The sequence below is a fragment of the Camarhynchus parvulus genome, chromosome 6 (assembly GCF_901933205.1).
Source record: "Camarhynchus parvulus chromosome 6, STF_HiC, whole genome shotgun sequence".
Taxonomy (NCBI): domain Eukaryota; kingdom Metazoa; phylum Chordata; class Aves; order Passeriformes; family Thraupidae; genus Camarhynchus; species Camarhynchus parvulus.
Window position 1 is genome coordinate 33055219 of NC_044576.1, and position 26857 is coordinate 33082075.

Sequence of the window (26857 nt, forward strand, 5' to 3'; positions counted from 1 at the left end):
TGGGTCGATGTAATGTGCTGCTTTATATCCTTTATATGCAAGTACCAATTATCCTGGTCCAGCACTGCTTCCAGAGAGAACTTCCAAATGGCATGGTTGGCTGCTGTTTAACTAATCTGCCAGAAATCCAATTATCTAACCTTATTAGTCACATCAACAAGGGTTTAGGTTGGCTCCACTTCTCCAGCAGATGTATCAACCTCATGATTCGTGGGGGAGGAACTGCAGTTTTTTGCAGGCCTGTGATGCTATGATGGTTTGTGTGATAAACAGGCAGCTTTCCCTGTGGTGGTTTTCATTTCAGGAGGATTTGGGTTTGCCTGGTAAAACCAGGAACAGACAGAAGAGTTTTTTTTTTTTCTTCTCCCAGTGTATTTAGAGACAGAACAAGATAAATACCCCTTGTTTTTAGAGAACTCTATTAAGGCCGACTGAATTAAAAGCTGGAGTTGCCCATTTTGTGCTCTCCCTCTGAAGGTGCTTTGAAGCCTTTATAAGACTTCAAAGTAGCCTGTGCCTCAAAGCAGGAATCCCATCCTAAAAACAGTGTGGGACTGAAGCTTCCCTGTGGAAGGGAACACCTCCTCCTCCCCTTGGCTTCTCCCTTGGCTGGTATCAGGAGCAGAGCCTCTGGATCAAAGGGAATTTGTCAGAGCCACAGGAGTGATGAAAGAGAATTGGTTTGATTGTTCAGGGCCTGCTCAGGTGAGTGGGATGGATCCTGTGGTGCCAACAGCAGGGAAAGCTTCAGGTGAAACAGCCCCTCAGCTGGAATGTGGAACCTGGAGCATGGAAAGCTCCTGCTGTCGGTGCCTGGTGCTCCCAGCTGTGCCTTCATCCCTCATTTCCTACCAGCACTCTTGGCATGAATTGTAACTCACCTTTTCTGGACCTGTGTCACTGCTGGTACTATGTTCTGCTTGTTTGGAGCTGAGCCCATTTCTTACATTTAACAACAAATCTCAGTACCACCAAACAGTCACACCAGCATTTTGGTTTTCACGTGCTGGTTATTGGTGAATTTCAGATGGATTTAATTCCCCCTAGTCAGAAGTTACCCCCAGTTCATCAGAATCTCTCTTGGTTTTCAGAACCCATCATTCCTTATTCAGGTTTTTTGCCACTTCTGAGCCCTGGGTTAACCTCCCTTTGCCTGTGCTGTGGATTTGCAGGCAGGACACAAGTAAATGACTCTTCCAGTTCCTGTGATCCCACTGAACATTCAAATAACTAATCCCTCACAAAGGATTGGAATATTTGTAATTACCCACAGTTGGAGTGTAAATGTGTAAGTTTTTTTTGTTTTGTTTCTGGCCTTTTGGAAAACATCAGTAATCCTCTCTGACTCCACCTGGGGAGCAAGGGAGAAGGGTCATGCAGTGGCCTCCAGGGTGATCCCATCATTTTGAATGGCTCCACATCTGTTTCCCAGCTGGAATGCTGTGGAAAAGTAGGAAAGAAAACAGATGAAACCTTTGGGAATAACCACCAACTTCCAGAGAAACCTCTGAGCAAAGTTTTGCTGTACTTGGGTGTCATTTCTGTGATAGGACTAATTTCTGCTGGTGTGATCTGTCACTTGAATTTTATATGGCAAATTATTATTAGCCCACATCAAAATGAATTTATAGCAGCTTGGAGGGCTGGAAGTCCTCCTCATCTACAGCAAAATTAACTTGTCAGCCAGTGCTACAAATTCAGCCTTCCTTGAGGTAAACCCAAGCCCAGAAGTGATCAGTTGAGTTGACATGAGATGGCTCACCCTGATTTATTTGCTCCAGGTGGGAGATTGTCACAGACAGAGGAGGTGCTCTTTGCTCAAGTTCAAACTCTCATCCTGAAGAGAGGCTGAGATCTTGATCAGCTGCGAGGGAATGTGGATAAAAATGTCCTGTAATCTTCCTGGTATCACCCCTCGAGCTTTCAGTGTCAGCAGGAGGATGTGAGTGTGGCTCATTGATGGTGCAGATATTCCCCCTAAGCTCCAGAAAGAGCCTCAGCAAGTGGCACTGGCTCCAATGGAAACATTGGAGATTTGGCATTTCTTCATTTGAGACTAAATCCCATCACAATAATTGCAGGCTTATTTATGCATTAAATTAAATGTAATGCATTTATAAAAACTCAGTGCATTAGGGAAAAAAAAGAAAGAGGGAGAAAAGGAAAAGTGGAGTTTATCAGCAGATGCCAGATGCAGTGTCCCAGAGCCATTGGCTTGTGCAGCTCCAGGGTCACATTCCTGCTCCCATCATGGGGAGTGATAAACCTCCAAAGCTCCATAAACCTCAGCTGGTATTGCTAAAACCTTCCTCCATGGAAAGAGCACAGAAGGAATTGTAACTGATGTTAAATAACATTTATTCATTTGGCACAGATGATCGGCATCACAGCGACTCCATGAGAAATACCAGGAGTGACTGAAGAGCAAAGATATTGTTAATAATCCTAAAAACCCCCAAAATGCCACAAGTGTGGCTCTGTTCAGCCCAAGAGGCTGTTAGGGGAAATGGCCCAACAAAGCATGGATTTACAGAGGTTTAAGTAAAACTGATAGTGGCAAGATCCTAGAGATCCTGCATGACAAATGTAATTGCTCTTCTCTATCTGAGTAATCTCTTCCTAAAAAATACATCGCCTACAGGGCTGGGGCTGGCAGCAAGTGTCATTTTCCACGTTGGGTTAGAAAGTCAATTTTATTCTGGGCTCATTAGGGAACAGGATTTTTGTGACTTCTCTGTTTCATCATTGTGTTGTTTCAGTGTTTTACTCAGCTCTCTGGTACTGTGGGAGCATGTATGGCTCTGGGAGGGGGTGGATTTGCATTATCCTGCCTTTTCTCATCTTCCTGCCCTTATTTTCGTAATGGATTCATTGTATTCTCTGTGACCCGGGCAGGACCTGAGTGAGCAGCTGGAGCTGTGTCAGGGGGAGGTTTAGGTTGGATTTCAGGAAAGGTTCATCCCCAGAGGGTGCTGGCACTGCCCAGGCTCCCCAGTTAATGGGCACAGCCCTGAGGCTGCCAGAGCTCCAGGAGCCTTTGGACAATGCCCTCAGTGGCGTTTTTGGGGTGCCAGTGCAGGGCCAGGAGCTGCACAGGATGATCCCTGCGGGTCCCTTCCATCCCAGAATATTTTAATGATCCAGACAATCCATTCTTTCTCCACAGGTACATTATGTGCTGTTAATATCACCTGCAGATGCAAAGTACATCTCTTGACATTTATAAAATGTTGGTACTCTTTGCTCTTGTGCAGGGGCCCTTTACTTATCCTCAGCATCCTTGGGGGTGGCTTAAGCAAGTGACAGTGAAAAAACCTGGTGACAAGTGTTCTGTCACCCAACTGCTGCTGGGAGCACTGGGCTCCCATTCCCCTGCCAGGGGCTCCCAGCTTGCCCAGCCTCTCCTGCTGAGATCTCTGTCTTTAATCCTGTGGCTGTCTGTGCTTATTTAATGAAGAATTAGGAATTAGGTGACTTCACTGATTCATGGCAGAGCAGCAGGCCTGGAGTGAGCCTTCCTCCAGTAACAGTTCACATCCATTCCTAGCAGCGAGAGCTAAAACCCTCTGTAATCATAAAAAATCCAGGGAATTACCCAGGTTGCATTTAAAACATATTCTGTTGACCACTTAGGTTTGCATCCTTTTAGTGTTGCCCAAATAAAATTATTCTGGAGTTGTTTGACTCCCTTCCCTTCTGCAGGGTTTATTAACAGCTTCATCAGGTTGTGTCCTGCATTCAGTGTCTGTGTGCTAAAAAGGGGTGTCAGGGATGCTGGGGGTGCACCCAGCAGGGTCATCCAGCCTCAGGTGTTGCCTCTCCTCTCTGAGAGCTTCCAGCATTTTTGTGTTCAGTTCTGCTGCTGAGGACATTCTGTCTCTCCTTTCTCCCTGCCCTCAATTCCTGTCATTAATCTCCTTCTTTAGTTTTCCATAATGCAAATATTTACACTTCATTTAACAGCACGACCAATGATTCCTTGAACCAAAGAAGTCCTTGTAGGGCAGGAGATCGTCGTGGAGAGTCTAAAAAACCAGAGACTGCAAACTCTAAAAGTCAATCAGGCTTTAAAGCAGGGGCTAAACGTCTCACCGAGGCACCCAACCAATCTGTGAGGCATTGAGGCTACAGTAATAAAGTGAAATATTTGCTAGCTGATTATTTACGCTTGCTTTGGTTAATTACAGTTCGAAAACGAGATCATCACCAAACTGGATCACGAAGTGGAAGGAGGCCGTGGAGATGAGCAGTACAAAGTGTTATTTGACAAAATGTAAGTGTTGATCAGCAGCAAAATTTATGTCACGAGGAAGTCAGGAGAGAGAGCAATTAGACTACAATGAACTTTGTAGCCCAGAAATAATTAAAATCTGTTAACGATGCGCAATATTTAAAACTGCACCTGAGTCAAGGTTTTTCTCTGCGTGTGATTAACAAGGCGAACTTAATTGGTTTTTCAGTCTCTTGGAGCACTGCAGGAAGCACAAATACCTGGCCAAGAGTGGGGAGACCTTTGTGAAGCTGGTGGTGAGGCTGATGGAGAGGCTGCTGGACTACAGGACCATCATGCATGATGAGAACAAGGAGAACCGCATGAGCTGCACCGTCAACGTGCTGGTGAGCAACAAAACCACCACAAAATCACCACAAAATCACCACGAATCACCGCGAATCACTGCAAAATCACCACAAAATTTCCACAAATTCGCTGTGAAACCACTACAGAATCACTGCAAAATCACCACAAAATTGCCACAAAATTGCCACAAATTCGCTGTGAAACCACTACAGAATCACCAGAAATCACTGCAAAATCACCACAAAATCGCCACAAATTTGCTATGAAACCACCATAAAATCACCACAAAACCACTGCGTAATCACCACAAAACCACTGTGTAATCACCACAAAATCACCCTAAAACCACCACAAAACTACCACAAAACCACCAAAAATCCCCACAAAATGGTCATAAAATCACCCAAAAATCACCACAAAACTACCATAAAACCACTACAGAATCACCCTAAAATCACCCAGACCCCCATTGCCCTCAGAATCCTGCATCTTTAGCAAAGGGCTTATGTCAAGCAGAGTATTTGTTGGGATTCTTGGGGAAATTTAGAATGCTTTCATTTTTTCCCTATGTTTTTTCCTATTTTGGTGAAGGCAAATCTGTGAAAACATGGATTATCCCTTCTTTAATTGTTTCTACAGAAAGATTTAAGGAGAAATGTTACACGGCCTGTTCATTGACATTTACAATTGGTGTATAAACAACTCTGTGCTGAAAACCACTTGACATACAAAATGTCGGAGTTCTCTGCCATTTACTCCCAAAATTCCCATGGATTTGCAATCCCATTTATATTCTGCTCTTGCTCAGCCCCTTTATTCAAATTATTTTGAATAAATAGGAATTGGAGGTACTATTTGATTCACAGCAGGAAAAGCTTGGCTTGTTTTCCTCGCTGATGGGAAATTTCCTCCTCTTTGGTCCTGGAATTTTGGAGTGTCCACCCCATACACAAATCTTGGTCTATTTGGGCTGGAGTTGGAAGCAATAATTGTTCCAATTGTACTCACACACATCGTGGTTTTTGGTGGAGATTTAGAAAATGAGATTTTACAACCCAAAAATCAGCACCCATGAAAAATAACTTTCAGAGACCCCAAAGTAACATGAACTAAATTTGATGTTTCCACTGTTTGCCACTGAGAATTCCAAACTTTCCTCCCCATATCATCATCAACGCTTTGATTTTGCTTAAATACATGAGGCACAGCCAGTGTTTATCATTTATGTGATCTGGCTGATGGATTTTGTTCAGGAAAGAGCAGAGTAAATAGTTTGCAGCTTTTTTTTTTTTCCTTTTTGCATATAATGTAGTTTTTAGGTTTTTTATTTTGCATCTAATGCAGTCCTGGCCTCGTGCAGTGCAGCATTTACACCGCCCCATCTCATCAGCCATGAGCAAAACGGTGCCCACTGGAGCAGGAAAGGAGATGGAGGCATCAAATCCGAAATTGGGCGTTTATTTTTAGTTTGTTTTTCTTCTCTGCACATCAGAAAGCATCAGAATGTTTGGGAAATGGGCGAAGAGGAGGGACTTGGAGAGTTGTCACAGGCTGGTGATGCAGCAAGTGCTGTTGGGCTGCCTGCAGAAAGGTCACGGCGTCCTCCTGAGCAGAGCCCTGCTGGAAAATCCTGCCAGGTCTCCAAGCAGGATGGGAAACAGCACATCACAGTCACCACACACTGGGTCAAACCGGGAAAATTCCCTTGGGAAGGTGAATTTGTTTCTCCTTCCCTTCATGAGAGCACTCAGAGCCTCCTCCCAGGAATTCTCGCCATCCCCATGGGGAAGCCGAGGAGCCCTTGGGGGTTTGTTCTCTCCGGGTGTCTCCCAGCAGCATCTCCTGCTGCTGGCTTTGGGCAGCTGAATTTGGAGGCATTTGCAGATGATAGATGTTGTGGGTGATTTGCTGCTGTCAGGTGCAGTCACTGTGAGACACAAAGCACAGCCCTATGGAGCTGCTGGAATCCCGGGAAGCGGCACAGGGCGGAATTTTCCGTCGCTTTCAGTCGCCGTGATTTCAAACCTGAGCTTGATTTTACACTCCCGTTTTCCCTCCAGGGCCCACTCAGCCTTTTCATCATTCTCCAGGTACCTGAAGTGAAATTCATGCCTTTGCAAAAATCCAACCCGCGACTGAAACTGAGCACAATTCCCACGTGAGGTCTCACAGAGTTCCTAATTGGGACTTTATTGATCCCAAGCTTTTCCTGGGATTAAATTTGTCTGCACTGACAGTGGTTTAACTGGGAGGATTTGATCTCCACTTAAGCCAGTGCTGCTGGGAAGGGACTGGAGCCCCAGGAGAGGCTGAGGGAGCTGGGCAGGGGCTCACCTGGAGCAAAGGAGGCTCAGGGGCCCTTGTGGCTCTGCACAGCTCCTGCCAGGAGGGCACAGCCGGGGGGGCCGGGCTCTGCTCCAGGGAACAGGGACAGGAGCAGAGGGAACGGCCTCAGGCTGGGCCAGAGGAGCCTCAGGGTGGATTTTGGGAACAATTTCCTCATGGAAAGGTTTATCCAGGCCTGACACAGCTGCCCAGGTGGAGTCCCCATCCCTGGAGGGATTTAAAATCCATGTGGATGTGGCACTTGAGGACATGGGGCAGTGGTGGCCTTGGCAGTTTGTTTTCTGAATGGAACCCAAAACTAATAAGCAGTTATATCAACTGAAATACCCCTGGAATAACCCATCATTCCTCTCTGAAATGTGGATTCTGTCATCCATTCCAGTTCTTTTCTAAGGGATCACTTTCGTGTTGGATTTATCCCTCTTTTAGTACTGGGTCTGTGCTCTTTTAGTGCCTCCTCAAACTTCTTTAATTTAGCATTGAAATATATTTATTTCAGTGAAGAAGGACTTTCTTGGTATTTTGTTTTCTTAGGTACATTTTAAATTTTGGAGGTACATTTTAATGTACCTAAATTTCTTAGGTACATTTTAAACTTGAAATCAGATTCAGAAATGCCTTGAATGTCTCCCCAGTTATCATATTTTGCATTTACAATATTTGCACTGTTAACCAGTTTATCTCAAGGCTGGAGGCACTCAGAGGAGAGTGATGCTAATGTGTGACATATGAAACCAGACAAATAACACTAATCTGACTTTGTATTTCCAAGGAAACTTAGAATCCAAGAGCAGATGATGTATTGTGGACTAAGGTTCAGAGTTTTCAATCCACAGAACAACTGTTGCCTAAAAATTTTGGGTTTGTTGTATGTTGGAAAATTTTCAGCTGAAAATGGTTAATGATGTGTGACTTGCAAATGCCAGCAGCAAATTTCTGGCAGTATTGTTCTTGCAAGTTCTTAACCTTTGCAATGAGGCAGAAGCCCTAAAACATTGCAACATGAAACATCCCAGCATTTGATTTTCTGCGTTAAATAACTTGTGTTCCATCACTGGAGGCAAATTTCATTTTGCAGTTTGGAGGCTGACGTTACGCAATTATGAATTTTTAATTTGGAGCGTGTTCTGTGTACATTCCAAAGTGTGAAATCAAAGACTTTGTAACCAAATTATGTTGTTTTTCAGAATTTCTACAAGGAGATCGAGAGGGAAGAGATGTACATAAGGTTTGTAAACATGACTGGTGACAAACTGCCTGACACAGGCTCTGTAATTGGGGAAATTAAGTTCATATTAAGCAGTCACTTGGGGGCTGGAGGAGAGGAGTAATGAAAAATCACACCTTGGCTGAACCTGAAGTGATTCAAAAGCTTATCTGCACTGAGAACAGAGTGCTGGAAGTGGAAGTCAGGAGATTATCTGTGTCCCCTTTCTCCAAGTCCTTCAGTTCCATTACAATGAGCCCTGAAATACTCAGGAGCCAGAATTCTTCTGCTGGTAAAGAAAACAAATAAGCTGAGCAAAGAAATGATGTTGCCTCCTGGTGAGGTACAAAATATGTGACTTGGAATAAAAAGCAACTGTTAAATAATACCTGACTGACACTTATTTTAAACTTAAAGCTTATAAAGTCTCTTTTCAGACCAAGTAAACATGGAAATATTGTGCTTTGTGCAAACCTCAGGGTTCACAGCTCCCCATTTGTGCTTTGGCCGAGTGTTGTGCTCAAATGATGAAGTTTGTGTTTGTAATGCTATTTTAGGTATCCAAATGTGACTCATTATTCATTCTCAGGTGCTTGTTATCTTTTTGGAAGAGTTTTCACTTGTCAGCTCTCTTCCTGTTGTTTAAATGGTTTTAATTGGTCTTTTAGAAGTTTGCAAAAAGAATAGGGAATGGCAGGATTGATAACTGGGGACAAACACATCAAGTGATTTGTTATTATTTAGGTCTGCCCTGTTCAGCATCTCTATAAAGACAAATTGCCTCTCACTGTCAACCCCCCAGCCAAATTCTCCCATTTCTGCTAACAAACTCGTGAATATCAAACTTGAAAGGATTTTCACTGGCTTTTTCAAAATACAATTTTAATAGTTTTGTGGGGATTTTTTTTTTAATTGTCAGTGTAAAAATCATCAAACAAATAAAGAGAATTGAGTGAGGTGTGATGATATTGAAGGTAAAGAATGAAACTTATTCCTGTCCTCATAGCTGAACTGTAAAAGTGTTCTGTCTTGCACAACATCTGGATTGGATTTATTACTCTCCACAAGTCATTCTCGTGGTGTTCAGCCAGAGATTGGACTCAGTGATCTTGGAGGACTTTTCCAACCTTAATGACCCCATGATTCCCTGAGTGTCCCTTAAAAACAGCACAATGGAAATGCAAATGATCCTAAATGTTCTCTGCACACAGAAATAGGAAATTTAACCAATCCCACAAATATTTACTTGTTTCAAGATAGACTTGAACCCTTGTAATCTTCAAAATAAATGATTGAGTGACATCTTGAACCCAGTGTTTTTAAGAGCCGTTGTTTCTGCTGCTGGCAGGTACCTGTACAAGCTGTGTGACCTGCACAAGGAGTGTGACAACTACACAGAGGCTGCCTACACCTTGCTCCTGCACGCAAAGCTCCTCAAGGTAAACCCCAAACACATCCTAAGTCTGGGAAATGCCAGCAGCAGCCAGCCAGGGGGGTGCTTGGCACTCAGAGCAGCTGCACTTGAAGCTGATGAACTGCTCTGGGTTCCCTTTTGCACGTGGAATTCATGCCCAGAGGAAAGCACTGCGTGGCAGAGGTGGAGCTGGAGCTGGAGTGAAGGGAATGTGGTCAAGTCAGCCCCACAAAATCCAAATATCTGCAAATATCCAGACTGTACAATGTGTGAAAGCCTCTAAGCAGGTATTTTAGTAAATGAGCTCTCCACAGATCTTTTGTGCCAGGAGTGCTGGAGCCCCTGCTCGAGTGCTCTTGGGTGGCTGTAACTGATTTGAGAAAATTGCAGAGAGATTCAAATGGCCTTCTCTCCAAGGTCATGCCTTTAAAAGGTGCATATAATTTTAATGCTGTGTTACCCACTTTATAGCACATTTGAAGAGGCACAACAATACTGCTCCTCTTCAAGGAGTGTTTGGTGTAGCCTGCAATATGCACAAATAACATGTTACCTGCAGAAAGTGCCTGAGATAAAGCATTTGAATGTTTGACACTACCCACTGCCAGCCAGAAATGGAGTGAAGCTGTACTTCAGAAGCATTAATCCCCTGAAAACATTCTGGAAAGAATATTTTGTCTCTGACATGCAGCTTTTTTATGTGCTAATGTCACAAATGTGGGAGCAGGTACCCACTTTGTTCTCCTGGTTGTCACTTAGGAAGGTGCTGCTCTTGCCAGCAGACACTTGTGTCATGAAATCACATTTAATACAGCTGAATCATCTCTGAATTCCTGGGTTTATGTTTTAATTTTGCAAAGCAGTTAATGGGAAAAGTAAAAATCTCAATGTGATAAGAATTAGAGGGTTTGGAAGAGTTTGATTTAGTCCTGTTTGTCTTCCTCTCATTTCACAACCTGCAGTGAAATTTTTCTTCCTCAGGGAGTGCTGGATCTCTTTCCACCCCCCTCAAGGACATGCCCCCCCCAGGGACAGAGAGTCAGGGACAGAATAAATGAGAATTTCATTTTCCCCTTGATGTCCTGCTCATTCCAGTGTATTGCAGCCTCCTGGTGCAGGGAAAGTTTCCCTTCCCATGGCAGGGGATGGAACCAGATGGGCTTTAAGGTCCCTTCCCACCCCCAGCAGGCTGGGATTGTGTGATTGCACCCATGGTGCCCCTCTTCATCCAGGAAAAGGAGCTCATCCTCAGCAGCCAACTGTTCTTGGCAATCCTGGCTTTAATTTCAGCAATCCCCAGCAAAGTGTGTCAAATATCTATTTTGAAAAGTTGAAAAGGGGAAGGTGTTAAATGAGATCCTTCTGATGGATGCGCTGAGAATTATTCGTACTTCAGAGCTGAGTAAACTGCATCCAAGCCATAAAAAGACTAAATAAAATGCAGAGTGTAGATGTGCAATTTCAATTAAGACACTCTGAAATGTATTTACTGTGTTTTAAAATCATTAGAGGGTTATTACACAAGGAAACATCTCGAAGATTCATCTGGAGTGCAAAAGCACTGTGCCCACTTCATGTGGATGAACCTTTTAGACAGGATGAAGGATTCACTCCCTTCCAGGGGGGCTGTGTTCCTGAATAAATGATGGAATAAACCATACCCTAAAACCTCACTCAGACTTCACCTGGCATGGCCTGGACTTGTTAGACAATTTACTTTGTGTGACCTCAAATCAGAGTTTAGCCAGTTGTGGCTTTTCTTAGGGGATGTGTTCAGAGAGCAGGTGAGTGTCTCTCTTAATGTGCTCCTTTGGATTCAGTGCAAGAACTCCATGGGGGAAATAGCCATTTTTCTTTCCTTCTCATGCAAATCAATAGCAAATGCCAGGGATGAATTTGTCCCAGGTTTTCATCCCTGAGTGGATGTTTGTTTGTAAGTATAATTTCATTAGAGGCTGGAATTACTCTATTATCAAAGTGTATCAATCTCTAGCTCAGCCCTGAGTGGAGGGAGGAGTTCAGTGTTGCCTGAGGAGCAGCAGCACTGGGGGTGTGTAACTGAGCAATTGAGTTTCTCTGTCAGGCCTCAGGACAGGATTTTCAATGACACTCATCACGGGCAGATATTTCATCCCAGTGATTTTAATGGGATCACATCGAGGGCAGGACTGAGAGTAGGTGAGAATTTCACCTTTAAATCTGCAAGAAGGCTCTGTCTGTGGAAGGAGAGAGGCCAAATTACTGCAAGCTGATGAAGCACACTCAAGAAAAGAGACTTTTGTTGTGTTTTCAACCCTTTTTGTCAAAATGGAGGTGTTCAAAACTAACAGAAGATAGCAGCTCTTAGCATGCTGAAAAAAATTCCATCACGTTGCAAGCTCCAGCAGGTTTGTGCTGCTCTGAAACAGAGTTCAGAACAGAGCTGTCAGAAGTGTCTGCATGACCCCAACACAAATATCTTGGCCAAATCAAGAAGTGATTGGGTAAAAATTAATAATATATAGGAGGTAAAGTAGCAGTAATTCTGGAAATGAATCTGGGAGTTGCTCAGAGAAGCTGTGGCTGCCCCTGGATCCCTGGCAGTGTCCAAGGCCAGGTTGGATGGGGTTTGGAGCAGCCTGGGAGAGAGGAAGGTGTCCCTGCCCATAGCAGGGGTGGGTTGGAATGGGATGGGATGAGCTTTAAGCTCCCTTCCAACCCAATCCAAACCATTCCATGATCCCTATGATTGACATCTTACGCTTGATCCATCAGTCATTTGGTGGAACAGCCAGAGCTGCTAATTGCAGACAGGCTGGCTTTCCCTGTCTCCACAATCCTCAGTGAGTTAGAACCTTCTCATTTCCCTGCCTGCAGCCCTTCCCTGTGATGCCTTGTGAGGGCTGCCCTAGAACAGAGGCTGGACAGAGCTAAAGAATAAAGCAGGGATTTATTCCAAGGATCTCCTCCATGGATGCACCTTGGGCAGCACAAGAGCCCAGCCAGGGCTGCACCCAAGATGAACCAAAATGGCCCCAAAATGCACGGCCGGGCACGGGCTCTGTCCCTGGGATCAGTTCTGCTCCATTTGCACCTTGCAGTTCATTGTCCCATTCCAGCTTTAGCCCCTGCAGTCCCACCCTGCTTGTTTTTCTCTCTCCAGCCCACGGTGTTTGCGCTCTTGGGCTGAGATTTGGATCATTTGTCCTTGGTGCCCAGCTGGAGCAGGAATTGTTTTGTCTCCCTGCTCTGTGCACAGAGCTCACCATCCCCTGATGTGAACCCAGACCCACACACTAAAGCAGCACAGAATGTGAAACATAGAAAAGCCAGACCTGAGGCATCACCTTTGTGTTGATGGCTCTGCGCTCCAGGGTTTCTCCCACACAAAGTGAAGTGTTCATTGTGTCCCCAGCAGGTTGTACCCATCAGCAGGCCAAGGTCACTCTCATCAAACTCACCAAGGAGAGGAGGCCACCTCCAGAAGCTCCCTCCAGCTGATGGATGTAATTAGCCTCCAATTACAGCATCCAAATAAATGCTCCTTGTGCCCAGGGAAGCAAAGGGCACAGCTGTGAAAAAACCCTTTGTTGGTGCATTAACTGCAGTACCACTCCTTTAAATAAAACCTCTCTCTTATATTTCACTTCAGAGCTCATAGCTTTGGATTTGCTTTCACTTTTTCCCTTTTTTTTGTGTGTGTGATTTAGTGGTCAGAAGAAGCATGTGCAGCACATCTTACCCAGCGGGATGGATACCAAGCTGCTACTCAAGGACAGCTGAAAGATCAGCTCTATCAAGAAATTATCCATTACTTTGACAAGGGCAAGGTAAAAAGGGAAGAAAAAAAGTGCAAATGTATTTCATTGCTTTTCTCTCAAACTTATAAATTTAATAGTAAACATAGTTTGCATCCAGTGACCTTCAGGAAGCACTTACAGATAATGATGTTTCAAAAAAAAAAGTCAAAAGAAATCAATGGTACATTTATAACTCATCTCTTAAGGGTAAATATATGGGCATATGATGCCATGGAGTAAATAAAAAAGTGATGCATGTAATTTGGAGGACTTTTTCTGGCAGTTACAGGAGCTAAGAGAATCCTTCAGCTCCCCTTGTTTTTCCTCATGTGCACAAAAATAATTCCCCCAGGGCCTGGATGTCTGTGGCTGATATCATAAATATCCTGGGATGAGGATATTTCATTGCAATTGCATCTGTTAATGCAGAAGGAAATTGCATTTGGCGTTCCTTGGTGTTGGAGAGGAAGGGGGTTAATGTGGGAGACAGGGATGGATCAGTGTTTGGATATTTCAGGCACGAAATATTCCACTACAGAAGTAGGAATCTCTTTGTCAGAATATTTCAGAAATGTAAACTTGGGGTTTAAATGTAAACAGAAGTGGGGTTTTCTGGTAGAATTAGAATATTATCCAGCCAGCCCATCCTTTCCAGGTGAGTTTTTAGCAGAATCAGATTAAAATCCTAGAATAAATTTGATAGGAACTCTCATTTCTATCATTTTGTTAGAAATGTTGCTTAGAAAGTCAAATTTTATAGCTTATCTTAATGCAATGTTTAAAAACTGTTAATGAGTGGTGCTAAAAGTTGTACTTCTGGATTGGGGTAAAAATTGCAATTCTGGCTGGGACAAAAGTGGTAAAATATATTTCTGGAGTGGTGCACAAGTGGCAGTTTGGGACTGGGGCTGCTGGAGGTCACTTGGGGACAGTTCCTGCTGCCCAAAAAGCTTTTCCTGGGTGAATGAGAAGAATCTCATTTGAATGAGGGTCACAGCTGATTTTAATGCTTATTTTAATCTTACATTCCTGTCTAAAAGGAAAACCAGGAGTTGCCTGTTTTTTGTTTTGTTGGTTTTATTTTGTTTGTCTTTATGGCTTTCTGTCGGTCCTTTCTGGTGTCCAGGCACTGGGGATTGTTCTGCTGAGCATCAGTTCTGTGCAGAACTCAAGTGCCAGGACTCCTGTGTGATTTTTGTGTCTGTGAGGAGATGATTTATTTCCAAACTGCTCTTTCCTGCTTACAGATATTCCTCCTCTCATTTTCTGGTCACTCAAGCTGGTGATAATTTTTCACATTACTCCATGAAAAGGGAAATAAAAAAATCAATATACACTGAGAATATTCATCTTGTGTGATTTTGCAAATGTCAGGAAGCTCCAAGTGGAGGTTTCCAGTGTAGATGGAAGGTAATCCTCTCATTTGGGACATTCTGACATTAAGTTAAATCAACTCCTTGCATTCCTTGAGCAGTTTGCAAATGTAGCCCAGCAGCTGCTCTAGCTCTCCATGATCAGTACCACACCTGAAACACCATTTGCTGTGCATTTTTGGGACACTGAACCCGTGCCCAGACCAATTTTTGCTTTTTTTGTGCCATTATTACCCAGCTGGGTCCCAGCCTGGCAGCTGACTCCAGATCCCACTTGTTTGATTTCCCTTCCCATTAACGTAACAAGAGGAGTCAGCAGAAGGTCACCAGCCCTGGGCAGCTGTGCAGACACTCCAGGCTTTTCCACAAACTCAGGAGTTTTGTTTTCCAGTTGTGAGCCTGTGCCTCTCCCAGCCTGCCTCTCCCAACCTTCAGGAAGCGCTTACAGATAATGTGGTTACAAAAAAAAAAAAAAAGTCAAAAGAAATCAATGGTACATTTATAACTCATCTCTTAAGGGTAGATATATGGGCATATGATGCCATGGAGTAAATAAAAAGTGATGCATGTAATTTGGAGGACTTTTTCTGGCAGTTACAAGAGCTAAGAGAATCCTTCAGCTCCCCTTGTTTGCCTGATGGGAAGCTGTGGATTTGGGAAGGGAGGGAGATGTGGGACCTAGAAACATTGTGTAGAGGAAATGGAGCAGAGGAATTTCCTAAAATTGGGTTTAAAATACTGGCTTTTTGTTTTTTAAAGGTTGATGTAGTTCAGCCTCTCAAAAATCAGGATCCCTTTCTTTTGGCAGAGTAATTTCCCAGGGAAATTCACAGTTTTCTTGTCTATTGAAAGCCAACCACAAGGCTTATCCCTTAAATATTGGCATTCATGGGCAGGTGAATTTAGATTTATTCCTCCACACACAGGCTGGAATGGAGTGAGCACTTCACTCCTGGCCCAAAAGTGCCTGAGAAATTTGTAAGTGAGGAAAAGGGAGCTGGACTTGCCCTGAAGGCAGGAATGTGGCACCTCATGTGGGCTGAGGACAAAATGCTGGCCCTCACCAGAGTGTTCCTGGTACTGGGAGTTCAAGATCCATTTCGGGTTCTTCATTTTAATTTCTATTTTTAATCTTATTTTTAAAATTATTTCTATTTTTAATTTTAAAGGAAATTTGTTTTTTCACCTGTATTTGACTTTTGGTCCTTGAACCAACCTTTTATAAAGCTGAAGTACAACTTTAACCCTTAGGGAAGGAGCATTTTTGAGAAACCACTTTTGCATTTTGCAGTTGTTCTACTTTATGGATTAGATTCCTAATTAATTATGCTCTTCATTCCTTTTCTAAGCTCCTTCTTTCCAAAAGGAAAGTTGTTTCCCTGATACAGGGATCCTTTTCTCTCCTGGATCATTCTTCACTGCACTGCGCTTCTCAGTCTCCTCCCCATCTCTCTTGGCTTTTGCCCTTAAAATCCTGATCCTCAGGTTTATCCCAGCAGTCTGACCCATCCTTTGAGCTGCTCTCAAGTGTTTGCTCTCTCTGTGTTTTCCTGAAGCTTCCTTAATGCAGGGACTTTGCTGGAAATCCTTGGCTTAGAATGTCCCAAGGTGAGAAGGGAAATAGTGACGGGACTAAAGGGATGAGGGAAGGAGTGGCATTCATTCCTTTGGGAAGGAGCTGATGGAAATCAATGCTGATGAGCTCCTGGATCCAGGGAATGCTCCTTGGCAAAAATAAGGTGTTGTTTTGAACCAGGTTTGTTGGTGAAGCCACAGTGGAAGCAGCAGCATTCCTGTTCCTGCCTGCTGAAATGTGGGAATGGCCACAGGCTCAGGTTTGCTGGTGGTGCTGCTGCCCATAAATCAGGACAGGTTTTCCTCTGCTCCTCCATAAATTGAAAGTGTTGGTCCTGAGGAGAAAAGGCTAAATAAATGCACACTGCTCATTTATTTCTGCTCCTCCTTTCTCCCCTCCTTCTCAAAAAAAAGCTTTTACTGCTCTACAGCAGCCACAGAACAGAAAATATCTGAAATTATACAGCAAATGCTTTGGCTTAAAAGGTCTTTTTTTCTGGCTCGTGGGATGACATCAAATGGCTTTTTCTTCCATCTTAACAAGTGAGTGGTGAAATTCACCTGTCTGCCAAAAACCTGTGTGAGGCTGGTGGCCAGCTCAGCCCCAGAGCTGTCCTGAGAGCTGGGAAGGACAGAGAGTCTTGGGAGAGGGAGGACACAGAGTCTGACCCTGTTCCAAATGAATATATTTATTTGTTTAAAGAGTTTCCAACCTGGCTGTATCTTGAATGCAGTGCCAACAATAGAGAACTGCTGAGTTTTAGCATTTTATTTCAAATATTAAGCCTTCGTGCTGGTTAATTAACACTACCTGAAATTTTAACCAGCTTAGAAAGTCCCTGACACATCAGAACATGGCACCATAATATTCTTATCCCAGACTATTTCACTGCTCCTGACCATTAACTCTGCAGGAGCTCAGAAATACCCTGAGATCCTCCTTTGCTGCTATTAACCTCAAAAACTAAATTGGATGCTGTAGTTCTTTCTGGCCAACAAGCAATCCAGCTTGAAAAATAAATTAAATCTCTGGGTTTTCCCTAAAACAGATCTCCTGCATCTGCAAAGTCTTGCCCATAACAATTTGCAGCTCATGTCTACACAACTAAATTTAGGCTCTGCACATTTTTCTTACCCCCTGAGTATAAAGGAAGCATTTTCCTTCCAGTATCAGCAGCCTCTCTCCCTGGTCCCCTCTCCAGATAAATTGTTTCTCCCATTAATGAGTTGTACCTCGTACAAATCCTGTGTAGGAGCTCCCTGTACAACTCATTTCTCCAGAAGACTTGCCATGTCCTGGGCAAAGCTGGGAAAGCTTCCAAGGCAGGAAATCTGTGAGGCAGCAGATTGGGAGTTATTGACCTTCAAGAATATAGATTTCATTTATCAGGATCCTGGGCTCCAGCCGTGCTGTCCTCACCTGAATAAATTGGCTCTGGAGCAAACAGCTGAATTTTTCAGAGGGTTGTGCAGGGGGTGTGAGACACACAGTCCATGTTTCTCTGAAAATGGTGGGAAAATCTCCAGTTTTAGGTTGGTTTTCTGTGATGTTGGGGGTGTTGTGCTGCAGCTGCACAAAGGAAAAGCCAGGCAGTTCAGGAAATAGCCTCAGGTTGCATCAGGGAAAGTTTAGGTTGCATGTTAGGAAAAGTTTCTTCATGGAAAGGGTTGCAAGCAGAGGAGCAGGCTGCCCAGTGTGGTATTTTCTGGTGTTCCCAGTGGCAGGAAGGAAATGATGAATCTGACTCCATGTTCTTAGAAGGCTAATTTATTATTTTGTAATATTATATTATTTTAAAGAATGCTATGCTAAACTATACTAAAGAATAGAGAAAGGATACAGACAAAAGGCTTAACAAGATACTAATGAAAAACTCATGGCTCTCCAGAGTCTCAACGCAGCCTGACTATGATTGGTCATAAAGCAAAAACAATTCACATGTTGGATGAACAATTTCCAACCATGTTCCAAAGCAGCAAAACAGGGAGAAGCAAATGAGATAATATTCCCCTCCCTTTTCTCTGAGGATTCTCAGCTTCCCAGGAGAAGAAATCCTGGGCAAGGGATTTTTCAGAAAATATGATGGTGATAGCCCAGGGCAGTGCTGCAGTCCCCATCCTTGGAATTGTTAAAAAAATGTGTGGATTTGACACCTGAGAGCAGGGTTTATTGTTTAACAAGGTGATGGTTGATGATCTCAGAAGTTTTTTCAAACCTTAGTGATTCTGTGGACTCCTGGGCCTCTGGAGTTCAGGGCTCTCTCCACTCAAGAAGTTGAGTTCCATAATCCAAGTTCTCAGTGTTCCTCTGAAGGAACAGCTGGACAGTTGGGAATTCCAAACAGAGACCTTGGAGCACAGTGAGGTTTTTGAGAGGCAGTAGAAATGAAAAAGTGGGTGCTTTTTCTCTTAGGCAGAGGTCTTGGCTGGAGAGGGACAAAGTTGGAGTCTGGCAAAAATGGAAAGAATCTTTTCCCCTTTCTCCCTTTTTTACTGTGTATTTGCAGTACAATAGATTTTCAGTACACTCCTTAAAGTGTTCCATTACAGATGATGTGACACCATGTCAGCAGGAGAACTTGTAAGCTGACTTTTACAGAACCTTGAAAGGAATTCCAGTCATTTAAGCCAAAAACAAATGTTCTAATTGAAGCTGCTCTGCTGGGAGGGCTGGGATTGTTTAACCTGGAGAGGAGAAGGCTCCTGGGGGAGCTCAGAGCCCTTGCAGGGCCTGAAGGGGCTCCAGGAGAGCTGCAGAGGGACTGGGGACAAGGGATGGAGGGACAGGACACAGGGAGTGGCTTTAAACTGACAGTGGGTAGATTTGGATGGGAGATTGGGAATTGGGAATTGTTCCCTGTAGAGTGAGGAGGAGCTGGGATGGAATTCCCAGAGCAGCTGGGGCTGCCCCTGCATCCCTGGCAGTGCCCAAGGCCAGGCTGGACACTGGGGCTGGGAGCACCTGGGGCAGTGGGAGGTGTCCCTGCCCTTGGCAGGGGTGGAAGGAGATGATCTTTAACCCAAATCCTTCTGGTGTGATTCCATGGTCTGGTTTTCTCCTGTTCATCTCCACTTCCTTGCTAGGAAGAGCACAAGGATTATGTGATTATTGTCTGTTGTACATGAACTAAATCTGGATCACATTTAATTTGAGGATTCATTTTTCAGGCTCTGGAACATTTACAGAATCCATTATTAATATTAATATTCAGTAACATCTAAAGGCTTTGTTCAGGCTAGAGGAGGTGCAGCCTCTGCTCCAGTGTGTTTATGGTGCTGACAGACAAGAGTGGGAAGGTGAAAAAAAAATCAAAGGAGATTTAATTCTGCTAAAGTTGTTATTTAATCAGTGGCAGTGCTGTGGTACCTACAGGCAGTGATGTGTAGGCAGAGTGTGTCTGCTTTCAGAATCACTGAATGGTTTGGGTTGGGAAGGACATTTAAAGGTCACCTGGTTCTACCCTGTCACAAGGACATCTATCAGCTCTCCCAGGTTCCTGCAGCCTGGCCTGGGACACTTCCAGGGATCCAGGGGCAGCCACAGCTGTGCCAGGGCCTGCCCACCCTCACAGGGAAGGATTTTTTCCCAATATCCCATCTAAACCTTTGCATTCCCAGGCCTGGTTTGGGAACACATCTGTGCTCATCCAGGAGTCAGTGGGAAGAACCAAGAGAGTTTGTTTACAGGGTTGATGCAAATCAAAAATGATTTAGGCTTCAGTTTATTTCCAGTCTCATTTTAGAGAGGGGCTGGTTAAATCTGGAGCACACAAACAGGGAAGCAGGACAAGGGAAGTGATGGTCGCACGATTGTCTTTGAAATGAAAATATGCACAAGTTATGGATGACTGAAGTTCAGAAGAAAATGGCACTCAAAATGAGGGAAGGTTAAGTGATTTTGAAAGCTTTCACTTGCTGACTTAACAAACACCTGAATATTAGTTCGGCTCCTATAAATTGGTGCTGTATTGCCCTTCTGAGTCAAAATGAACTCATCTTGGTGTGTAAAAATGTCCCCCTTCTTCTGCAACTGTGCCTTTACTCTTAAATTCATGTTAATTTTTGTTTAAAAATAAAAACATGCTCTGTATCATCATGCTAGATTAGATCCATAATATGGATAAAAACATTCAGATCCTTCCATTTGCAAAAATTACGTTGCAGAGCGTTCAGGCTGCCTTATAATTTCCTGCAGACGTGATCCCTCATTACCGTGATTGTAATTAGTCCTTCTGATGCGTTTTTCACCTTCAAGGCACTTTACAAACATGAGGCAACTCATGCTCATTCCAGTCCTCTTCCCTGGATAAATAACGTTCTGAACCTTGTTGGAGAAATAAGTAAAATCAAGAGGAGGGGTTGAATATCACGAGGAGCTGCAAGGAAAGGTTAATGAAGAACTAGATTCTGCTCCTTGTGAGCATTCATGGCTTTTTTATCTTTAATTAGGTCACCACTTTGTCCAGACATCATCCCAGCTGGTTTTTGCAGGACTCAGAAGCTCCTTTCCCCTTGCTGGGCCCCACAGTGCAGTTTTCAGCCCTTATTTTGTCTTTACTTGGAGGGCAGGAACCTCTTTTTTCCATGTGATCTCCTATGTTTTTCCCTCTGCATTTCCTCATCTCCTGCACCATCAGCAGCTCCCTCCCTGCTCCTGCTGCTTTCCAGCCATTCCCACTCAGTTTGCCAGGATAACCTTTCAGTCCATCCCTCCCCTTGAAAATTGGCTCCTTTTCTCCAGAGAGAAGCAGGGATGGCCAGTGAACCAGTGGGACCCATCTTGCTTTTTGTGGCATTGGCATGTTCCATATGAAGACTTGCTGAGGATTCATCCTTAATGTTTTATTCTTATTTTTCAAATCAGCATCTAGAACCAGGAATTTTTCTAAAAGTCTTATTTTTTCCAAGTTTTCCAGATATACTAAGAATTGCAATTTCACCTTGCGGATCAGTAAACAAAGAGAATTCACCTGGCGCTGATTTTGGGGCTTTGAGTGTGGAATTTCATTTGTGTGGTTTGGGGAGCTTTTGGGGTTTGGGGTGTAAAATGTCTCTTATTTGCACAGTGCTTTGAAGAGGATGGGATTGAGGGATTTTTATGGGATGGATGCAGGGCTCAGTTGTTGTGAAGGTTTCTCCAGGTCACATTTCCTCTTCTCTCCCCAGCATCCGCCTCCCACCATCTTTGGAAATTGTGGTGCTTCATCCCAAACTCCCTGTCCCCAGAGGTGGATATTTTAGGGGGAAAATGGGGAATTGTGTGTTCAGCCCTTCCCTCAGCCCTCCGCCATCCACCTGCTCTTGGCTGCTGCATCCCCTCAGGATTCCACCAGGGCAACGTGTGGCCTCATGCTGAGAGGAGAATGAGGTGGTGTGGCCAGAGGATTTAAATTTAAGATGAAGGCTGATAAAATCTGCATTTCTAACTTATTCTGAAACTCATTTTTATAATAAAGTGAGGTCAACCTCACTTTGTAATAAAGCAATGCCAACCAAATTTCAGCAGCAGAGGTAGATCATCAGGTTTGATCTTAGATAGCCTGGTGTGCTAATTTAAGCATATTTTTGGGTTGGAGTGGTTCTTTATCTTTGGAGTGGAAAAAACAAATGAAATATGCACATTTAATACCATTCTTGCTGCTCCTCATTAAGATTGTTTCCTTCTGAGGAGCTGAAGGATATTGTTAAATTTCTTTGGGTCACTTGAGACGGCTGCTGAATTTCATGGTTGAGGAACAAGAAGAAGAAGAACCAATGGAAATATAATGAGTATTTGTTCAAAGCAATATCTGCAAATTGCCTGTCCTGTCTAATACAGATTACAGATATTAGAGGGAGAGAGAGGTGATTATGAAATATAATCAATCACCAGCCTTGCTCCAAAGCCTTAGGTCCTGGGTTTCTTGGTGGACAGGCTGTGTTTACACATTACTGGATGGGCTGGCAGGAATCATTTCACTTCTGAAGCTCTTTGATCATTTGACTTGATTGGGATCCAGTAAATTTGCATCCTGTGCCAGGGAAGGTCATGGAGCAAATCACCTTGAGTGCCACCAGGCCAAGGAGGCCGGTGGCACCTGGGTTGTGTCACAAATGGTGTGGAGCAGGACCAGGGCAGGGATTGTCCCTCTGTACTGGCACTGCTCAGGCATCTCCAATCCCGTGTCAACTTTTGGGCCCCTCAATGATAAAAAAGTCACTGGGGGGCTGGAGTGTGTCCAGGGAAGGGATCTAAAATCCCTGAGGAAGTGGCACTTGGGGACACGGGGCAGCGGTGGCCTTGGCAGTGCTGGGAATGGTTGGACTCAGTGAACTCAGTGAACTTTTCCAGCCTCAACAATTCCATGATTCCATGAATAGAGACATTTATAACCCCAGCACAGCTCTTTGGCACATCAGATGCTCAGTGTTTTCAGGCATGTGACACAATTCATTTGGTTCCTTTATCCAGATTTATTTGATTCTAATGTTGATGTTTAACCAAGGTATGTAATTCAGCTTCTTTTTGTTGTTTTGTGATTTTTTTTCCCAACAGATGTGGGAAGAGGCCATTGCCTTGGGTAAAGAACTTGCAGAACAGTATGAAAATGAAATGTTTGATTATGAACAACTCAGTGAACTGCTGGTAGGTTTTTTTAATGACATAGACACTGCAATAATTTATTTCAGAGTTGAATTTCTAAGCTTTTAAAATTATATAAAAAATACTATATCAATGACAGTAAAATTCAGAAACAAATACCCATCATGGTTTTGTTGGACCAATGTCAATTAACTGGCTACCACTGGATTGTCTGAAAAACATTGAATTTATTTTTTTTTCGCTGAAAGAAAAGCATTTCAGTAATGTTAAGCTGATTTATTTGGGGTATAAAAGGAAATTTTGAATTTAAATATAAATGGGGACATGAAAAAAAAATCCCCATTCTCTCTCAAGTGTTTTTCTATATTCACATTTCTTTTTTTAGGTATGAATAATCCCCAAGCATTCATGTCTCTAGTCAGTTATTTTTGCCCTGACGTTACCCATTCATTATTCCTGCACCATTTTTTTCCTCCTGTTCTCTTCCAAAGAGATAAATGGCAGCTGTCACTGTCCCTCCTCAGGTCCCAACCATTTCCACAGGAGTTGGGATGTGATTCCAGTTTGTTTCTGAAAATTTTTGACTCAAAAGTTTTTGATGCCGTTTGCTTTTGCACTCAGAGTACATTTTCCTCAATTTCTTTGAATTATTTATCTGTTTTCTTTATCCCAGTAGGTCTGAGCTGGGCATTCCTGTAGTGTTGAACTCAGCTCCACACAGCCTCAGCTCGCTGCTCCTGGTGGGGTGGGCACAGAATATTCTTCATTTCAGCATAAAAGGAATTGGGTAGGATTGTTCCTCAGCTAGAAATGGTTGTCAGAGGTGATTTTTCACCAGGGGGTGGCTACTCTCCAAGTCCCTCAGTTTTCATTTTCCATCTCCTTTTTGCTTGCACATGGGAATGTGAATGGGTTTGTCACAGAGGCAGACACTCGTTAATTATCCTACTAGATCCATTCTGTAGGAGAAGTTGGGATTTGCACTTTATTCATTGTAGCCAATGATCACAGAGTGATCGAACGATTTGGCTTGGGAGGACCTTAAAGCTCATTCCACCCACTTTGCCATGGGCAGGGACGCCTTCCACTGTCCCAGGTTGCTCCAAGCCCTGTTCAACCTGGCCTTGGATATTTCCATGGAGTTTCTCCCTCTTTTAAGAAAGGAAACCCAGAACTTCCAGTCCTCACATCAGACAATTGAGTTTATCTTCTCATCAGCCAAGAGGTGAGATGTCACAGAATTAGTCCTGGTGTGCATTTCCCTCACAAGACAGAGATCAAAAGTCGCTCTCCCATATGAGTCAGGTCTCACGTACCCCATCAGCTTTTCTTATTGCTGCTGCTGAACAGCTCTTTTTTTCCTCCCACAATAAAATTTAGAAGTTTTTAGTTCTTTCTATTCTGCCTCTTGTCTCTTTTCTTCAAGCAATATTAAATATTAGCCTCTAAGACAATTCACAAATGACAGAATAGTTTTGCTCTGGATGAGCTGAGAAATACTCGGCAGATCTGGGTCTTTGTAGTCTTGGTGCCATTTACAGTTTTCTGTCGTGTGGGAGCAGCACTAAACCTCCCCCCAGATCAAAAGTCATTCTCTTTGCAGAAATAATAGACTAAAAATAAGTTAATGAACAGATCTTCTGAAGCTGCTCATTTGCTATTATTTCATCATTAGAGATAAAGAACTCGGCGTCGAAAGCAGATGGCGTCTGACATGCGTGTGTTTGTTCCAACATTTACATTTTCCTGCAGTTCTCAACTGCCTGCTTTCCATATGCAAATTCATGGTTGTAAATATGTAAGAGAAGTAGTAGAAAAATGTAATGAGATGTAAGAGCCTAAAACTGACAAGTCAGCACCTTTGGGATGAGCTGTGAGGGGCTTCATCCTTCCGGTGTTTTGGCAATGGGAGTGTCACAACTGGAATTTCAGATTGCCTTGCAAGCTCCTGACCTTCATTGCCAGCGAAATAGTGGATGAGAATCAGTGAGGTTCACCAAGATGAGGTCCATCAAAATTGAGATATTGGATTTGGAACAGTGAGGTCCACAATGATGAAGTTCAACAAAATTGAACAATAAAGTTCACCAACATGAGGTCCATCAAAATTGAGATACTGGATATGGAACAATAAAGTTCACCAACATGAGGTCCATCAAGATTGAGATATTGGATATGGAGCAGTGAGGTTCACCATGATAAGGTGAAATTCATCAAAATTGAGATATTCCTTAGGGAGCAGTCAGATTCACTGTGGTGAGTAGAAAAATCATGCCTATAGAGTCTGGTATTTCCAAATATTGCCATGAAATCTGATATAAAGGTGAGGAAAAACTGGGGAATGAAACATCTTTAATTTAGAGATGCATACAAGATCTTAAGTGTAAGGAATCTCCTAAAAACTCAGGTCATTCAAATCACTCCTGTTTATTTTGCAGAGAAAACAAGCCCAGTTCTATGAAAACATTGTGAAGGTGATACGACCAAAACCAGATTATTTTGCTGTCGGATACTATGGCCAGGGATTCCCAACTTTCATAAGGGTAAGTGTCATGTGTTTCCAGAGACTTTTCTTGCTCTGGAAATTTCCCTTGGCTTGGAGAAACCTGCCTGACACTGACAGGTGGTTTTTAGGTGTACAAAACAAACACTGATTTTTCCTTTCTGGTTTCTATGATGGAATATTTGAATTTTAGTAGAAAAACTTTCTCTTCAAACGTATTCAGTACTTTCTATTTCTTCAGGGTATCACTAGAAATGAAGATAAATAACCCAATCCATCACTCAGGGTCATAACCATCTGAAATGGTGACATTTTTGCCGGGCAGGTTAATATATATTTATATATATAATATATATATATGAGCATGGTAGAGAAACCTTTTGTATGACCATGTTTTCAGGTAAGTGTCCTTTCCAGCATTGTCACTAAAATGAAGTTGACTATCAAAGGTGTGTGTGACACCTTTAATAGCAATTTTTATTATTGATTTGTGTGTGTCATGTGCCAATTTAAGACATGTGTCACTTGGTTGATGCCAGGATCATAGCTTTAGTGACATTTTAAGGGTTTTTTTCACTAATATTAGGATTTTTATGGGTTGAATTAGTGGCTAAAGAAAAGTAGGGCTATAACCTGTCTGAATTGCATCTGTATTATGAATCTCTAGCATTTTGCAGTTGGTGACACAGAAATAACCCATTATTATTTTGTTAACTTCCCTGGGCATCCTGTGCCAGGGCTCACCACCCTCACAGGAATTAATTCCTTCCCAATTTGCCCTCTGAAAACCAGGCTGTTGAGTGCCCTGCTGATGGAGAAAATCCTCACTTTTCCCTCTATTCCAGCATTCCCTGTGAATTACAAATGTATATACATAAATTACAGTTATACAGAGCCACCTATTATTATTACCTTTCTTTCCCCTACTGAGCTTTTCAAAAAGCAGCATTGCAGAACTAAACCCAACTGGGCAAATGTGAACAACTCCAGGTTCCTACCCCCAGTCAAAACACCCTTTTTTAATAAGTGCTGTATAATTTCTTCACCAAGTATTCATTTTGAGATGAGTAATGAGGTTAAGCATATTCAGATGCAAATTTTATCCAAACTTGCTTTAATATGTTTGATCAGTTAAAAATATGCAAGTTGTCTTTTACATTTTCCTTTAGAATTTAATGAACTTAGCATGTAAATGGACTGTATAAAATATCTCTTCATTTTCTTTATTGGCAAAGAAAAAACCAATGCTTACAAATACAATAAACTTAATTTTAGAGTTATAAAAAGCTTAAAGTTTATAATGGCAAAAATCCAATCCATTAATGTGAGTCTTTTTATGAGTCAGTATTTTTGGATATTCCTCCTTAAATCTGCATTATGTTTCTGTTTTTCTCTGCTGCTCTTTTTTGCTCACCTGAGTGCCTTTGAATAAATGTTTATGTATAAAAAGCCTAATCCAGTTATTTATTGACATCCATTCCATCATTAGCTGTGGAAG

General features: G+C 42.9%; 1 protein-coding gene across 3 annotated transcripts in view; it reads left to right on the forward strand.

Annotated features, from left to right (window-relative positions):
* The window catches only part of DOCK1 (dedicator of cytokinesis 1), a 271608-nt gene that overhangs the window by 206041 nt on the left and 38710 nt on the right, over positions 1-26857 (forward strand). For all 3 annotated transcript variants that reach the window (XM_030951476.1, XM_030951475.1, XM_030951477.1), the window contains exons 34-40: positions 4188-4273; positions 4461-4617; positions 8113-8153; positions 9481-9571; positions 13236-13355; positions 22809-22898; positions 25295-25399. In XM_030951476.1, the coding sequence (XP_030807336.1) occupies positions 4188-4273; positions 4461-4617; positions 8113-8153; positions 9481-9571; positions 13236-13355; positions 22809-22898; positions 25295-25399 (690 nt within the window). The remainder of the gene's footprint in view (positions 1-4187; positions 4274-4460; positions 4618-8112; positions 8154-9480; positions 9572-13235; positions 13356-22808; positions 22899-25294; positions 25400-26857) is intronic.